At 41.6% G+C, this 16,592-nt stretch overlaps 1 protein-coding gene across 2 annotated transcripts; it reads right to left on the bottom strand.

Annotated features, from left to right (window-relative positions):
- Positions 1 to 1,368: 1,368 nt before the first annotated feature.
- Positions 1,369 to 13,852, bottom strand: exosc2 (exosome component 2). Of its 2 annotated transcripts, none has more exons than XM_041194513.1 (9): positions 13,678 to 13,852; positions 10,153 to 10,254; positions 8,221 to 8,266; positions 6,930 to 7,019; positions 6,076 to 6,141; positions 4,412 to 4,480; positions 3,269 to 3,445; positions 2,231 to 2,359; positions 1,369 to 1,511 (listed from the first exon to the last, which is right to left on the bottom strand). In XM_041194513.1, exons 1-9 carry the CDS (start codon positions 13,791 to 13,793, stop codon positions 1,431 to 1,433), a joined length of 876 nt encoding a protein of 291 aa, XP_041050447.1. In that variant the 5' UTR covers positions 13,794 to 13,852; the 3' UTR covers positions 1,369 to 1,430. The 2 variants fall into 2 exon arrangements, with proteins under 2 accessions (XP_041050447.1, XP_041050449.1); XM_041194515.1 differs by lacking the exon at positions 13,678 to 13,852 and adding an exon at positions 12,770 to 13,031.
- Between the last annotated feature and the right edge of the window lie 2,740 nt (positions 13,853 to 16,592).

Here is a 16,592-nt window from a genome sequence, read left to right as displayed (position 1 = left end):
CTGCACACAATACTCCAGGTGTGGTCTCACCAAAGCCCTGTATAGCTGCAGTAAGACATCCTTGCTGCTTACACAAGTTCTCTAATAATGAAGGTCAACATATCGTTTGCCTTCTTAATTGCTTGCTGCACCTGCATATTTGCTTTCAGTGATTGGTGAACAAGGGCACGCAGGTCCCTTTGTACATCAACATTTTCCAATTTATCACCATTTAAATACTCTGCCATTCTGTTCTTCCTACCAAAGTGGATGATTTCTCACTTATCCACATTATACTACATTTGCCATGTATTTGCCCGCTCACTTAACCTGTCTGAATCGGCTTGAAGCCTCTTAACACCCTCCTCATCGCTCACATTCCCACCAAATCCCTCCTCATTGCTCACATTCCCACCAAGTTCGTGTCATCAGCAAATTTGGAAATATTACATTTGGTTCCCTCATCCAAATCATTGATATACATTATGAATAGCTGGGGCCCAAGCACTGGTCCCTGTGGTATCCCACTAGTCACTGTCTGCCACTCTGGAAAAAGACCCATTTATTCCTACTCTGTTTCCTGTCTGCTAACCAATTCTCAATCCATGCCAATATATTACCCCAATCCAAATGCTTTAATTTTACACTCTAACCTCTAAAGAGGGACTTTATCAAAAGCTTTCTGAAAATCTAAATACACCTCATCCACTGGTTCTCTCTTATCTATTCTGCTAAACTCCATGTTTGTCAAACATGATTTCCCTTTCATAAATCCATGTTCACTTTGTCTAATTCTGTTGATATTTTCTAAGAGTCCTGTTATCATGTATTTTATAATAGACTCTAGCATTTCCCTACTACTGATGTTAGGCTAACTGGTCTGTCATTCAGTTTTCTTCCTCTTTTAAATAGTAGGGTTACATTTGCCACTCTCCCATCTCCAAGGACTGTTCCAGAATCTACAGAATTTTGGAAGTTCTCATCCTTGTTTTTAAAACCCTCTGTGGCCTCATCCCTTCTCTAGCTCTGTGACCTCCTCTAGCCCTACCACCCTTTGAGGTATCTGTGTTCCTCCATTTCTGGTCTCTTGCATATCTGATTTTCATCATTCCACCATCGTAGTTGTGCTTGAAGCTCTAGAATTCCCTTCGCAAGCCTCTCTTCCTCTTGTCTTCTCATTTAGGACGATCTTCAAAATCATGTCTTTGAATAAGGTTTTGGTCACCTGTCCTATGTCTCCTAATGTGGCTTGGTGTTAGTATTTTGTATGTTAATGCTCCTGTGAAGCATCTTAGGACATCTTGCTACATTAAAGGTGATATATAAATGCAGTTGTTGGTTCATTAGTTCAGAGTTACTTTTGTTTTCTGTGGTGTAGAAAAAAGCCAGTTTATTGTAAAGTTTAATTTGAAATATATTACAGGGAAAATAAAAAAAGCCCGTGCTTCACATTATCCTTCCTGATCGATTAGACGTTGTCTTGTCTCAATCACTATTTCTTCCATTATTTCTGGCTTCAGAATATCTTTAATCTGCAATAAGATCAGAAACAACATGGACAAGTGTAATTTACATGTACTGGATAAATCCTTATTTGATTTTAGGAGTCCTCCCCTGAAATGAACATTCGATCTCTACACATGGGAGGAAATCAAGAGGGCTGCGAGCAAAGCAAAGCAAGATAGGAATGCTCAGTCTCTCGAGAACTGACTACAACAGGGCTAATCATTCACTTCTACAAGTGCTTAAATGATTCACTGAGAGAGCCTACAAAAAGGCATGTTACTGACATGTAACCAAGCAGCTAAAACACAGGAACCATTAAAGTGTATTTTCTCCTAACAACTGCTGACAGACCTGCTGTATAATTGCAACACACACAGGAATAGAAAGGCAGACAGTGACAGATCTATCAGGGATTACATTCCTAAGTAATATCAGTCTATAAATTACAGTGACCAGTGTGATCATTTAAGATCATGTTTTTTATCCTCCTCTGCTACTTTAACAAAAGCATTTACACCAAACAGGTCAAAACCTCCCTTAATATACTCGTTTCAAATTTCCTTCTCCATAACATTGCTGAGAGTAATTTCTGAGCTTTAAAAGGATGAAAATTGTTAATTGGAGCAAAATGTTACAGGGTGAGCTAGACCTTAACTTTTTCCAAACTCAAAACTAAATGAATGAAGAAACTGAAGACACATCAGAGTTTCAAATCCTTCACAGCTATCTGTATCAGAAACATTACCTGTTGATGCAGTGAAGCCTCATAACAATACAGAACACTGGTATCATACAGCAGCATCTTGTGAACGTTCAGGGCAATGATGCAGTTGCGAAGTCGTGAGATCACCTCTCTGTCTGATAAAGGAACTGGCTGTAATCAGAAGCAAAAGGAGAAGCACTGACATTTTAAGACTGAGTTGTGTTTACGAACCCTGTACAATTAAAGCGACGTTGCAGTAAATCAGTTCAATACCCAGGTTATGACAAAGAATTGCTTTAAACAGTTAAATCCTACTTAAAACAAGTCCATGCAGGAGATGAAGCTCTATAATGAGTAACAGTGCTAGACTGAATTGAAATGCAAATCCCAGAGTTAACAAAACATAGGAGACTGAAGACTTTATCTCAGAGCCATGGCTCAGTAAAAAACACTATTGCCTCTACATCAGAAAATTCAAGTCTCATTCCAGGTACCTGAGCATAAAGTTCAGACCGACACGCCTAATGCACTACTGAGGGAATACTGATTATCGAAGGTGCTGTCTTTTGAACAAGACATTAAATCAAGTGTCCATCTACTCTCTCAGGTGGATGTGCAGTATTATTTTAAAGTGGGGGGGGAGGGGGGGCGTGTCTGGTGTTCAGGCCAATATCTAGACCTCAAACAACATCACTAAAAATATTAGCTGGTCATTATGATATTGCTATTTGTGGGACCTTTCAAAATGCAAACTCACCGTCTCATCTGAAAGATGGCACCTCAAAGTACTGTGCTCCCTTGGTGCTGCACTGGAGTGGCACTCGAACCCACAATCTTCTAACTCAGAGGTGATAGTACACTACCCACTGAACACACCTGGCACACTAAGTAAGGAGCATGATTGATCAAAAGTTGTACTACTATAAGTTTTTATCTTTGTTTATTTTGAAGGAGGCACGCAGAACTCAAAAACTACTTTGAACTCTCACAATTGTTTTGGAGAGTACATGCAACTCTCATCGACCACCCCTCACACCCTCTGCTGTCCCTTAACTTCCAAGCATATGTCTGGTATCTCACCTCCAAATTAGTCACAAATCCTCCCGCCTCATCGTCCTTCTGTTCAGAGATTGGATAAATCCAGATGTAACCGTTATTTCCAAGGATGATGGCAGCTCCACATGGCAGGTTGTGAAAGTGAGTCTTTCGACGTTTTACAAGTGAAGGGGAGACCTGGACTAGCGTCCCCTGGCCCAACTGACCACAGGAAAGATAGGTTGCAAAAGAAAAATGGATATAGGAATACCCTTTGCACATGGGAAAAGTTCTGAGTATAAATGTGCCAGAAAGGAGCAGTAGAACTTATCAACACAGAAGCGTTATAAGCAATTTACAGCAGCAATCTAGCATCATAGAATAGAACAACACGGAGACCATTTACCCATAAAGTCTACAATGGCTCTTTCGAAGAGCTATCCAATTAGTCCCACTCTCCTGCTCTGTCCCCATATACAGGTACCTGCAAATTTTTCTCCTCCAAGTATTTATCCAATTCCATTTTGAAAGTTACTATTGAATCTGTATCCAGCACCCCCTCAGTCAGTGCATTGCAAATCCTGATTACTTGTTGCATAATGTTTTTCCATATGCCGCCTCTGGTTCTTTTCAATCACTTTATGTCCAATCTGTTCCAATGACTGGCCATACACATGACCAATAGATTTAGACAGGCCGGAGGTTTAGGAAATCCATCAGTCATTGAAATACACATTTTATAAAACAGAAGCATAACAGACAATCCAAAATCATTGTACTACATCCAATACTCCTGTGCCTGCTGACCTATACTAGTTCAGTACAGCAGTGTCGCGACTTAAAATTTTACTTGTGTTCAAACCCTCCATGACCTTGTCCCTTGCTATCTCTAAGCTATTCTAGCCCTATAACCCTGAGGTCTCTGCACTCCTCCAATCCTAGCTTCCAGATTTCCATCACCTGGCCACTGGTGGCCATACCTTCAGCTAGGCCCCAAGCTCTGGAATTTCCTCCCCAAATCTCTCCACCTCTCTTCCTTAAAGATGCTGTTTAAAAGCTTTATTTTTGACCAATCTCAGTTATAAATTTTGCACATGAAGCTATGTGAATGCAAGTTGAAACTTGCATACAATATAAGTTTTTCTTTAAACTTTTTGTGAATAACTACATCACTAGAAGTTACAATACCTTGCCATACTTCAGACTCCTAGTGTGCAAGGACAGAGCACCATCTGCAAACACAGCCTGTACCTCTGCCTGAGTATGCGATAAGGAAAATCAACAATAAGCAAAGGGTATTAAAGGATATGGAGCCAAAGACAGGTTAAAAAAAAGTTGAAGTACAGATCAAGTTGAACAGACTTGAGAGGATGAATGGCCTCCTCCTGTTATTATAGATGCTATGCACAGTATTAAAGGATTCAAAGGACACTGCATGATTGTTCAGTTGTACAGTGGTCACTGATGGAAGTCACTTTCACTTGTCTTGAAATGTGAATTCAAGTGTTTCAGTGATTCCGTGTTTTCCCCGCTCTCTGACAATAGGCTTCACATGAGCACCACGAATGTCAAAACTCAAATCATGATGTTTCAAAGTGGCTAATTCATGGCTGGACAACTAGATGGAGAAGCTCATATGGGGAGAGAGATAAATTAGCAATGAAGAGCTCTCCTCACTTCCAAGCTGTGTGCATTAATTTTTTTTTATTCTTTGTTGCCCATCTCTAACTGCCCTTGAACTAAGTGGCTTACTAGGCCATTTAAGCACGACCATGTGGGTCTGGAGTCACTAGGCCGGACAGGGTAAGGACAACAGGTTTTCCTTCCCTAGAGGACATTAGTGAACCAGATGACAATCAGTGATAGTTTCATGGTCACCATTACTGAGGCTAGGCAGTGAATTCCAGATTTTTAATTAACTGAATTTAAATTCCACTATCTGCCATGGTGGGATTTGAACCCATTTCCCCAGAGCTTTAGCCTGGGTCTCTGGATGATATCAGGTGGGGTCACCCTTTAGGACAGAGATGAAGAGAATTTTTTTCTCTGAGGGTTGAGCAACTTTGGAACTCTTTGCCTCAGGAGGTGGTGAAGGCGGGGTCATTGAATATTTTTGAGGTGATATTACCACTACACCACTATGCTTCACTCCACAACCTAAGTAACTGAAGGGAGATCTCAGCTGGGATTGACAGGATGAATTAAAGTCAGTTTAAAAAAAAACCCACCAAACTGTTCTCTCTTTAAAGTGAACTGACTTCATAAGTATTCAATAAAAGTGGATTTCTTAAATCAGCATGTTTTTCAAAACTCTCTTCCCATTGATCAAAAGCTCCTTACACTGCAAAAGTGAATTAAGTCTTATTCAGTGTGTTTAAAATTTTGAAAGACCCTATTCTCTCCAGAACTGATCAGGCATTCATGGTGAGGAACAACACTGGGGAAATTACAGGCTGTAGTCCTGATGTGCTGCCCATTTAAATCAGTGGGCAGATAAATGAAGCGCCCAGGTCCAGGGTTTAGTGAGCAATCTCATATCACATCAGGAGAGGTCACCCTTTTAGGACAGAGATGAGGAGAATTTTTTTCTCCGAGGGTTGAGCAACTTTGGAACTCTTTACCTCAGGAGGCAGTGGAGGCAGGGTCATTGAATATTGCAAACAAGAATCTAATGTTATTGGAGGGGTAAATGCGAATGTGGTATTTGAAACAAAAACAGATCAGCCATGATCTTATTGAATGGCAGGGTAGGCTCGAGGGGCCGAATAGCCTACTTCTGGTTTCTATTTCGTATGAGTGCTCAATGAAAGAATCAGCCCCAAGAACTCCACATTGGTCAGTGAAAAGGATACACTGATCAGGTCTCCCTCTTGCAGGTAGTCTCTCATCATCAGTTCGTCCTCAGCAGACCTTCTTCTCTGTAAGGAGACAAAGCTTATATAAGAGGAAGAGGAAGAGAGAGCAAGTTCATCCCAGAGAAAGGTGTGGACAAACAGCCAGCTTCAGTAAAAATAAAATGCAGATGCTGGAAATCCTAAATAAAAATAGAAATTGCTGGAAAAATTCAGCAGGTTTGGCAGCTTCAAACCTGAGTTTTTCCAGCATTTTCTGTTTTTTTGTTAGCCAGTGTCAGTACTGTGATAACCACACCCAGTATTAGAGACAGCCTTGGGTCAAGAAACAAGACTGAGACATCCTTCTGGCCAAGGTACAGATAGAATGGAAACAGGAAGCAGAGTTCCCAACAGATATCTGGGATTAAATGCTCTTCGTTGCATTGTACTGTATGGCATCCACACTACACAACATACTCCACTCCAGAAACTTGAGCATAAAAATCCAGACTGGCAGCCTCAGTGCAGTATTCAGAGAGCGCTGAACTGTCAGAGGTGCTATCTTTGTGTAAGATGTTAAACCAAAGCCCTGTCTGCTCTCTCAGGTGGACATAAATGAACTTACATCCACTGTTTGGGAGTAGGGGTGTTCTGGCCAACATTTATCCCTCAACAAACATCACTAAGACAGTTTATTCAGTCAATATCACACTGCCTTTAATGGGAGCTTACTGTGCTTAAATTGGCTGCCACGTATCCCGATTTACAACAGTAACTACATTTCAAAAAGTACTTCATTGGCTGTAAAGTACTTTGGGACATCCTGAGGTTCTGAAAGGTGCTGTAGAAATGAAAGTCTTTCTTTTACTCACCAGTTCACCACCAGGAAGATTAACAGATGAGAGAAGCAGTACAGAGTCCAGTCTGGCATTGGTCTCCACTTTCCATCGCTTCTGCTGTACCTACAATTATTCAGGAAGATTCAGTTACAATCTTGTTGGACTTGAGCCCAGACATGCCCATTCTCCAGGCTAGAGGGTTCCTGATCCTGTGCCCAACAAATAGATGGGTATACCCTAAAATGTGGGCAGGAAACGAACATCATGCAGCTCTGTAGCAGCAAGATGTCTTGCATGCAGGCATGCAGAGAGAGATGACTGAGCACTTTATAGAGTGGTGTGACAAAACAAGGGATACCAATTAGTGGGGAATGCAATGCAAAAAAAATTCAAATGAGGATTTTGAAGGGATAAAGGGGGTAACAACATAGTGGTGCTGGATGAAAGTGTTCCGGAAGGGGCACAGTACTTAAGCAGCAGCTAGCAATGGTGAATCAAAGGTATAAAGGAAAAAGGATTAAGGCACAAAGGGATAGAGAATATATGTAGGAACGTAGAGGAGACGAGGTAGATTGGGGTGTACAGAGTAATTTACAAATCGTTAATAACGTATAGCACAGGGGGAGAAGTGATCTGGTTTTTCACTAACTGGAGCAGATTGCATCATAGAGAAGGTGAATGTCTTTATAAATGGCACTCTTTCCAGTAGCAAACGGACATATTAAGGTAAAGAAACTGGATTTAGCCACACAAAATGTACTCAAACATGAGAAACTCTAACTGGAAAAAGCCTCTCATTAGCCCAACAAAGTCCATTTTCAAAGAACAACCCACCATGCCTTTCAATAATTTCTCTCTGCTCTGGTTTTGCTTCATTGGCCTTCCCTTGTAGCTTAATTCCCATACATATTGAAAATAAAAGCCTTCCGTCATTTTTAAATCTCTGCCATGTGTTTGAACTATTCATTATACAGTATAATTTTGGTTGGTCAGGTTATGCCAGGTCATCATGTTGAACATGCAGCACACCATAATTCTGATGAAAACAAAACACCCATTTCACCTTCAAGTGTTTGTATAAAATTTCAAATTAGTATCTTGAAGCTCGTCTGAGATATCAAATTGGCATGCAGACATGTTCAAACAATGTTAGTTTTACCAAAACACTTTCTTTGCCCTGTTCTAAGTACATTTTCTTCCCAGCAGCTAGAACAGTTTTGCAATCCTCTTTATTTGTCTTCCTACAGTATATTTAGGCTCTCCAAACTGATGCATGCTTGAAATGCTCTGCAACTCGAAACAAAACTGAGCAGTTTTAATTTACCTCTGTGATTCTGCCCACAACGACATCCCCAACTTCTCCATTGTACCTATTGAAATAAAAATTCAGTTTAACAGTATTAATCAACTGTGTTCAAAGACATAGATTGCGTCCTGCTGCAGCAACATCTTAATTTTCACATTCTCATGTTTAAATCCCTCCCTATCTCTGTAACCTCCTCCAGCCCTACAAGAACTCCACATTCCTCCAGATCTAGGCTGTTACACGGTCCTCACTCCAGTGCTATCTTTAACTGTCTAGGCCTTAAGCTCCAGACTTACCTCCCTAAACCTCTCCACCATTCCCCTCCTTTAAGTTGTTGCTTAAAACCTACTTCTTTGATTGAGCACTTAGTTATCTGTCTTAATGTCTCCTTCTTTAGTTCAGTGTCAGATTGTGTCTGATTATGCTCCTGTGAAGCACCTTGGGATGTTTTACTAAGCTGTTGTTGAGCACAGTTGTCTTATTTTTCCACTTCAAATGCAAGTTCTTCCTTTAAATCATCAACATAGCCACAGGTTTATGGTTTTCATGATAAATTGGATGGAAATAGCATTGCCCAATTTCAAAGGTGTCAAGGGGTATGGGGAGAGAGTGGGAGTATGGCGTTGAGACAGAGGATCAGCCAAATTGAATGGTGGAGCAGGCTCAAGGGGCCGAACGTTCCTATTTCTTATGTTCTTATGACCTACTCCTGCTCCTAATTTCTATGTTTCTAAATACAGGAAGTTTGCTAGATTGATACCTGGAATGAGTGGGCTGTCTTATGAGGAAAGGTTGGACAGACTGGCCTTGTTTCCACTGGAGTTTAGAAGAGTGAGGGATGATTTGATTGAAGTATACAAGATCCTGAACAGCCTTGACAAGGTGGACATCGAAAGGATGTTTCCTCTTGTGGGTAAGTCCAGAACTAGGTGGCACTATTTTAAAATTGGGAATCACCCTTTTAGGACAGAGATGAGGAGAATTTTTTTTCTCTCAGAGGCTTGTGTGACTTTGGAATTCTCTGCCTCAGAAGATGGTAGAGGCGGGGTCACTGAATATTTTTAAGGCAGAGGTAGATAGATTCTAGTTAGGCAAGGGAATCAAAGGTTATTGGGGTTAGATGGGAATGTGGAAATTGAAACACAAGATCAGCCATGATCTTATTGAATGGCGGAGCAGGCTCAAGGGGCTGAATGGTCTACTCCTACTCCTACTAGACGTATTCCTGCTCCTACTTTCTATGCTTCTAAACCACCAGAAAAGTCCTGGTACCTAACTACTGAAAACAGAATTTGACATATGCAGTCACAACCACATATGATTAACGGCCATATATTGACCAGAGTCCCTAAAGAGTCTTTATACTGTTAACTTGCCTTGTGATAACAAGTGTCACTTCTGAGTGAGAAGGTTGTGGATTCAAGACCCACTCCTGAAGTTTAATGGGTAATCTATGCTGACAATCCAGAGATGGTAATGTATTACTGGAGGTGATATTTAATGGTTTTGATGTTTAAACAAGTCCCCGTACGCACACACACACCCCCCACCGCCCCCACCCCTGCACCCCAACCCTGTCTGCCTGTTCAAGTGGACAAAAATACTTTATGATGCTTTGAAGGATAGGGGAGGGGGCTGGCAAAGGGAGTGCAAAATCAACGATGCTCTTTCCATGGAGTTAAGACACATTGAAAAGGGGACTTACAACACAAACGTAAAAAGACCTCAATATGACATATGGGAAAGGAGCAGGCGAATGGGACTAAATGCGTAGCTCTTTCAAAAGAACCAGCAGAGACACAATGGGCCAAATGGCCTCCTCCTTTCAGATGCTATTACAGCCACAAGTTGTGAAATTGAAACAAAAACATTTTCTTCTTAATTAAAAGGTTTGCCCTTTACTTGATGATAAGATCTACACACCAGTGACAATAAGTGTTAAAGACTTGCCTTGTTTGAAGCGGCTTGACACATATCAATTTATTCACTCTTTCTACAGCCCCGGCAACTGACGCAATGAGTTTCTCATCTTCCATGTATGTACCATGACCTCTGGATAAAGACAAGATTTACAAGGATTAGGAGTCTGCAAAAAAAAAATCCAGAACAGTTATGCACTAAAGAAAGAGTCCTTTTCAGATGTGTCCTCTCCCAGTCAGAGTTACTCTAGGAGCTAAAAACAAAAAAACTGCAGATGCTGGAAATCCAAAACAAAAACAGAATTACCTGGAAAAACTCAGCAGGTCTGGCAGCATCGGCGGAGAAGAAAAGAGTTGACGTTTCGAGTCCTCATGACCCTTCAACAGAAGGGTCATGAGGACTCGAAACGTCAACTCTTTTCTTCTCCGCCGATGCTGCCAGACCTGCTGAGTTTTTCCAGGTAATTCTGTTTTTGTTTTTACTCTAGGAGCTACTGGTTAATGCCCTGGACATTGCTGCAAAAGCCCAGGGGGAAAAAAAAATCACAAGGAGGTTGGAAAAGAAAATTGTGATTATTTTTCATTTTCTTTGAACTTTTTTGTTTTAGTTATAAAAATATTAGAACTTGAGAGAAAAAAAACTATTGATTAAAAAGTCAGGAAGCATCCAATCGCATAATGAAGGGATTCTGTTCTATAGAACCATAGAAAGGTTACGGTGCAGAAAGAGGCCTTCAGCCCATCATTTCTGCACTGGTCAAAAGAGAAAAAGAAAGAAATTAACTGCTCATTTTAATCGCACTTTCCAGCACCTGGTCCATGGCCTTGCAAGTTACAGCACTTCAGATGCAGATCCAGATACCTTTTAAGTGACTTGAGTGTTTCAGCCTCAACCACCAAACCAGGCAGTGAATTCTAGATGCCCACCACCCTCTGGGTGAAAACGTTTTTCCTCATGCCCCCTCTAATCAGCTTAAATCTATGCCCCCTAGTAATTGACCCCTCAGCTATGGGAAACAAGTCTTTCCTCTCTAGCCTGTCTAGGCCCCTCATAATTTTGTACACCTCAATTAGGTCATCCCTTAGCCTCCTATGTTTTAAGGAAAACAACCCTAGTCTATCCAATCTCTCCTCATAGCTGCAAGTTTCAAGCTTTGGCAACATTCTTGTAAATCTCCTCTGCACTCTTTCAAGAGCAATTATGTCCTTCCTGAAATGTAGTGATCAGAACTGTACACAAATGAAATCCCAAAGCATTTTACAGGCAAAGTGTACTCACGTGTTAATTTTAAATCCAAGATTGATAGATTTTTGTTGATCAACGGGCTTAAGGGATATGGGAAAAAAAGCGGGTTTATGAAGTTATGTTGCCGATCAGCCAAGATCTCACTAAAATGATTAATAGGTTCGATGGGATAAATTGCCTCCTCCCGTTGCTATACCCCAAATTTTAAAACCCAGAGTTGGTCTGAACTTCCCTACAAAATCTGCTGTTGGCCTTTATAACCATTTCAATAAGTTTGAAGTTATCAATGAGGGTTAATCTGTGATTTCTCCCTCCTCATCACCATAGCAAGACTGCCGTTCTGGCAATAATAAAGTCAAAAGGGTTAAATTATGAGGACAGGTTGCATTGATTAGACCTATAGCCTCTCAAGTATAGAAGGTTAAGGGGTGATTAAATTGGGGTGTTTAAGATAATTAATGGATTTGATGAGGTAAACAGAGTGAAAATATTTCCTCTTGTGGCAGAAATGGGGGGATGGGGGAATGGGAGATGGTGGCAGGTCAGGGAAGTCCTGAACATGGGAGCATAACCTTAAAATTAGAGCCAGTCATTCAGTGGTGATGTCCAGATGCACCTCCACCCCCAAAGAATAGTGGAAATCTGGACACACTCCCTCGAAAAAGATGTTGGTGCTAGGTTGCCAATTTATACTTCACAACTAAGATTGGTAGATTTTTGTTAGAAATAGAGCCCCTCAAGCCTGCTCTGCCAATCTGTTAAGGTCATGGCTGATCTGTATCTAAATTTTGTCCACCCACCTTAGCTCCATATCCTTTGGTGAACATAAGTCTAATAATGTCAAATTTAAACGTATTAATTGGGCAACCATCTACTGCATTTAGTGTTTCCTAATTTTTGAATGGCTTAGCTCTAATTTTAAGGTGATATTCCCTTATCCTAGATTCTCCCACCACTGGAAAAGGGTTAAAAATGATAGAACCAAGACAGATAGATGGAGTTAAGATGCAGATTGATAAAGACTCTACTGAACCGACAAACAGTTTGGGACATCGAGGAACAGATGGAATGTGAACTCTGGTTCCCAATGCTCCATGAGTGGAAATATTCTGTCCGTGTTTATCCCATCCCTTTCTTAATTTTCCTAACATGCTCAGTGTTGGTCCAATATGCCGCCACATGTGGCGAGTTGATGCTCTTCATTTTCAGAGTGACACAATACTGAGTCCTGGTGACACAGAATAATAACTGAAGAATTTGGTTTTGTTTAATTGGTGATTTTCACAAAACAGTTGAGGTATGTGAGTGACAGACAGCGCTGCATGGCTGCCAATGAGGGATGAAATGTGGAATTTTGGCAAGCTAAGTTGTGCAGCAACATCCAAATATGCTCAGCCTTCACCTTAATAGATACATCGAAACGAGTGATATTGGCTTAGAAGAGGAGATTTCAGGAGGTTGGCCATGAGCCAGAGGTCTTTTAAGTGTCTGGACACCGTGTTCAGAAATGGCAGGCGACTGTGAGTAAGCAAGGCATGAGTCAGACTGCAAAAGCCAATACGTTGAAACTTGTCGATTCTTTTCCCTTCCTGAGTCTCCTAATATATCAATTCTAATAAAATAGAGACAATTTACTCTTGAAGAAATTTGTTCTTTTGATATAAACTGCAGCACACTGTCAGAGCTCAGTTAACAGATTGTCACCACCCGTGTAAACAGAAGCTTGCTTTGCGGAACAGTCAGATTGTGGAAACATTTTGAAGCTGTTCCCTGGCTGTGGCAATAAGTTGATCAGTCTTGATCACCGATGGTTCAAAATTTCAAATCTACTAAAGCTTGTGCATTTGTTTTATTAAAATGGCATATATTTTAGATCATGTGGCCAGTATGGTGACCTGATCGCCACAAGTTTGATGAACATCGAAAGCCAACTGGACAACACTGGTCTAAGTCACCCTTAAGCCTTTTTCTAAAGAGTTCACATCTGTTCAATCTTTCCAGATATTTATAACCTCTCACTTCAGTTTTCAAGCATCCCTGTGATTTTTTTTGCACCTTCTTCATGCAGTGGAGACCAGAACTGTCCAGTTACTACAGGCATGTTAAATACCACCTGTATGTCAAATGCTGAGTATGTCCAGCGTTGTATTTATGAAAATCGAGTTTGAACGATCCCCAGTTATGGACGGTTGATAAAGTAATTCAAAGCCGCAGGCCAAGTACGCGCCGTCTACACACGTTGGATGTCCTCATCTCTCAGATCACCATCAGCTTTTAAACCATATTGTACCTCATTTTTTTAATATATACCTCATGAAGCCGGTGTCGGTGGTGATCGTGTCTCCCGGTGATACCAGATGTTTACCGACCTCCACGGGTAAAGAGACGCGCTTTCGCGCAACTGCCAACCGAATGTCCACCGCCATGTTTTACACTGGTACAGCCCCTTCAGTCACCGCTTATAACCAGCACGCCATCTTTACTGCTGGCAAATCCGCTTCAGCCGATGATTATAGCACCGCCCGCCCGCCCGCCTGCCATCTTTTGTACTGGCAGATAACTTTCAATGATTATGGCTATACTTGCCATATTTAATGCTGGCGAGCCGGTCCTCAGCCGATACCCGTAGATAAATCAAAAGTAAAAAACTGCTAATGCTGGAATGTGGGAACAAACACAAACATTCTCGAAATATTCAGCGGGTCTGACAGCATTTGTGGATAAAAACAGAATTAAAGTATCAGGTCGTTACCTATTTTCGCCAGATTTAAAATACTTGGCAAACCATAGAATCCATCTCCATCTCTGACACTTCCCTTCCCTTCCTTGACCTCTCTGTCTCAATTTCTGATGATAGACTGTCCACCAATATCCATTATAAGTCTACCGACTCCCACCTACAGCTCCTCACACCCCACTTCCTGTAAGGACTCCATCCCATTCTCTCAGTTCCTTCGCCTCCGTCGCATCTGTTCTTATGATGCCACTTTCAAAAACAGTTCCTCTGATATGTCTTCCTTTTTCCTTAACCGAGGTTTTCCACCCACGGTGGTTGACAGGCCCTCAACCGTGTCCGGCCCATCTCCCATGCATCTGCCTACACACCTTCTTCTCCCTCCCAGAAACATGATAGAGTCCCCCTTGTCCTCATTTATCACCCTATCAGCCTCCGTATTCAAAGGATCATCCTCTGCCATTTCCAGCATGATGCCAGCACCAAACACATCTTCCCTTCATCCGCCCTGGAGGCGTTCCGTAGGGATCGTTCCCTCCGTGACACCCTGGTCCACTCCTCCATCACCCCCTACACCTCAATCCCCTCCCACGGCATCTTCCCATGCAACCGCAGAAGATGCAACACCTGCCCCTTCACTTCCCCTCTCCTCACCGTCCGAGGGCCCAAACACTCATTTCAAGTGAAGCAGCATTTCACTTGCACTTCCCTTAACTTAGTCTACTGCATTTGTTGCTCCCAATGCGGTTTCCTTTACATTGGAGAGACCAAATGCAGACTGGGTGACTGCTATGCAGAACACCTTCGGTCTGTCCGCAAGCATTACCCAGACCTCCCTGTCACTTGCCATTTCAACACTCCACCCTGCTCTCATGTCCGTCCTTGGCTTGCTGCATTGTTCCAGTGAAGCTTAACGCAAACTGGAGGAACAGCACCTCATCTTCCGACTAGGCACTTTACAGCCTTCCAGACTGAATATTGAGTTCAACAATTTTAGATCATGAAATCTCTCCCCCACCCCCTTTCCGATTTTTCCCCCTCCTTTTTGTTTTTCCCAATAATTTAAATAGATTTTTCTTTTCCCACCTATTTCCATTATTTTTAAATGTATTTCCATCCATTGTTTTATCCCCACCTTTTTCAATTCCTTCGTCCCACCCCACCCCCACTAGGGCTATCTGTACCTTGCTTTTCCTTCTTTCTACCCTTAACTAGCACATTCCTTAGATAATATCACCACCGTCAACACCTCTTTGTCCTTTTGTCTATGACATCTTTTGGTTATCTCCTCCTATCACTGGCCCTCTATCCAGCTCTTCTTGTCCCACCCCCCTTAAACCAGCTTATATTGCACCCCTTTTCTATTTTTCCTTAGTTCTGTTGAAGAGTCATACGGACTCGAAACGTTAACTGTTTTCCTCTCCGCAGATGCTGCCAGACCTGCTGAGTTTTTCCAAGTATTTTTGTTTTTGTCATAGAATCCCATAATTCTTAGCACTATTCTCGTCATGTTTAATGCTGGCAATGTGTACCAGCCTATTCCTTTGATCGCCATATTTCCTCTGGGCAAATCGCCTTAACGTTTTCGTCGCCATGTTTGTTACTGGCAGATCATTGATTCCTTCTCACTACCGCCACCTTTTAAACTGGCAAAACGGTTTTTCTCGGCAACGTTATGTAACTAATCGTTGCCAACTTTTGGACGATATCCCGACTTATATAGAGACATAGTGTTGGTTATACGGTATTTCAACAGGTATTGCTCTTGTTTCCTCACAATAAAGTCTGAGGTGATTCGGCGTCGGCTTCATCGTCGTCTGGAAATGGTGGGTGCCGCCATTTTGAGTCACATTTACATCCACAACAAAACCTTGACACTCTCTTCATATTAATTATTCCTTAACTTGCCAAATATGGCAAGTGGTTGTACACTTTTTAGTTTCCAGATCCATTGGTCGAAGTTTGACCCAACCCCAACAGGTTCCTGAGCTATTTATAATATCCTCAAAATGTTAAAAATCACACATTACCTACTTACGGTAATTACTGTGACTAAATTGCTGCGTTTTATTCCCATTTCCAAACACTTCATAAGTTTTGACATAAGCATGCCTCTACTTTTCCAAAAGCAAGAACCAAAGGCGACATGAAGGAAGGAGCTTGTGGTTAGGATCCGGAATGCACTACCTGAGAGGGTGATGGAGGAAAATTCAATTGTGGCTTTCAATAGGGAATTGAATGAACTCCTGAAGGCAAAAAAAAACACTCCAGGGAAAGTGCAGGATAGTGTGACTAGCTAAACTGCTTTTGCAGAGAGCCATAGTTTCAACAGCTTGATTGAATGGCCAACCTTTTGTGTTCCATTCATGATTGTAAAACTTCCAAAATGGCTCATAAGGCTGTTATAGAAGGATGAATAAATATAAATGGACCATACTGTCTGTGCTAACAAGGGATTTAAATCCCAGTTCCATGCCTTCTGTACATTTAT

The sequence above is a fragment of the Carcharodon carcharias genome, chromosome 8 (genome assembly GCF_017639515.1).
Source record: "Carcharodon carcharias isolate sCarCar2 chromosome 8, sCarCar2.pri, whole genome shotgun sequence".
NCBI lineage: Eukaryota > Metazoa > Chordata > Chondrichthyes > Lamniformes > Lamnidae > Carcharodon > Carcharodon carcharias.
This window is presented reverse-complemented; position numbering and strand designations above follow the sequence as displayed.

Excerpts from the sequence above, each read along its gene's own strand:
- exosc2 (XM_041194513.1), bottom strand. The coding sequence starts at position 13,793 with ATGGCGGTGGACATTCGGTTGGCAGTTGCGCGAAAGCGCGTCTCTTTA. Across the intron at positions 10,255-13,677 it reads ACCGACACCGGCTTCATGAG|AGGTCATGGTACATACATGG; the intron begins GTATATATTAAA and ends GTCTTTATCCAG. Across the intron at positions 7,020-8,220 it reads TTGTGGGCAGAATCACAGAG|GTACAGCAGAAGCGATGGAA; the intron begins GTAAATTAAAAC and ends GAATAATTGTAG.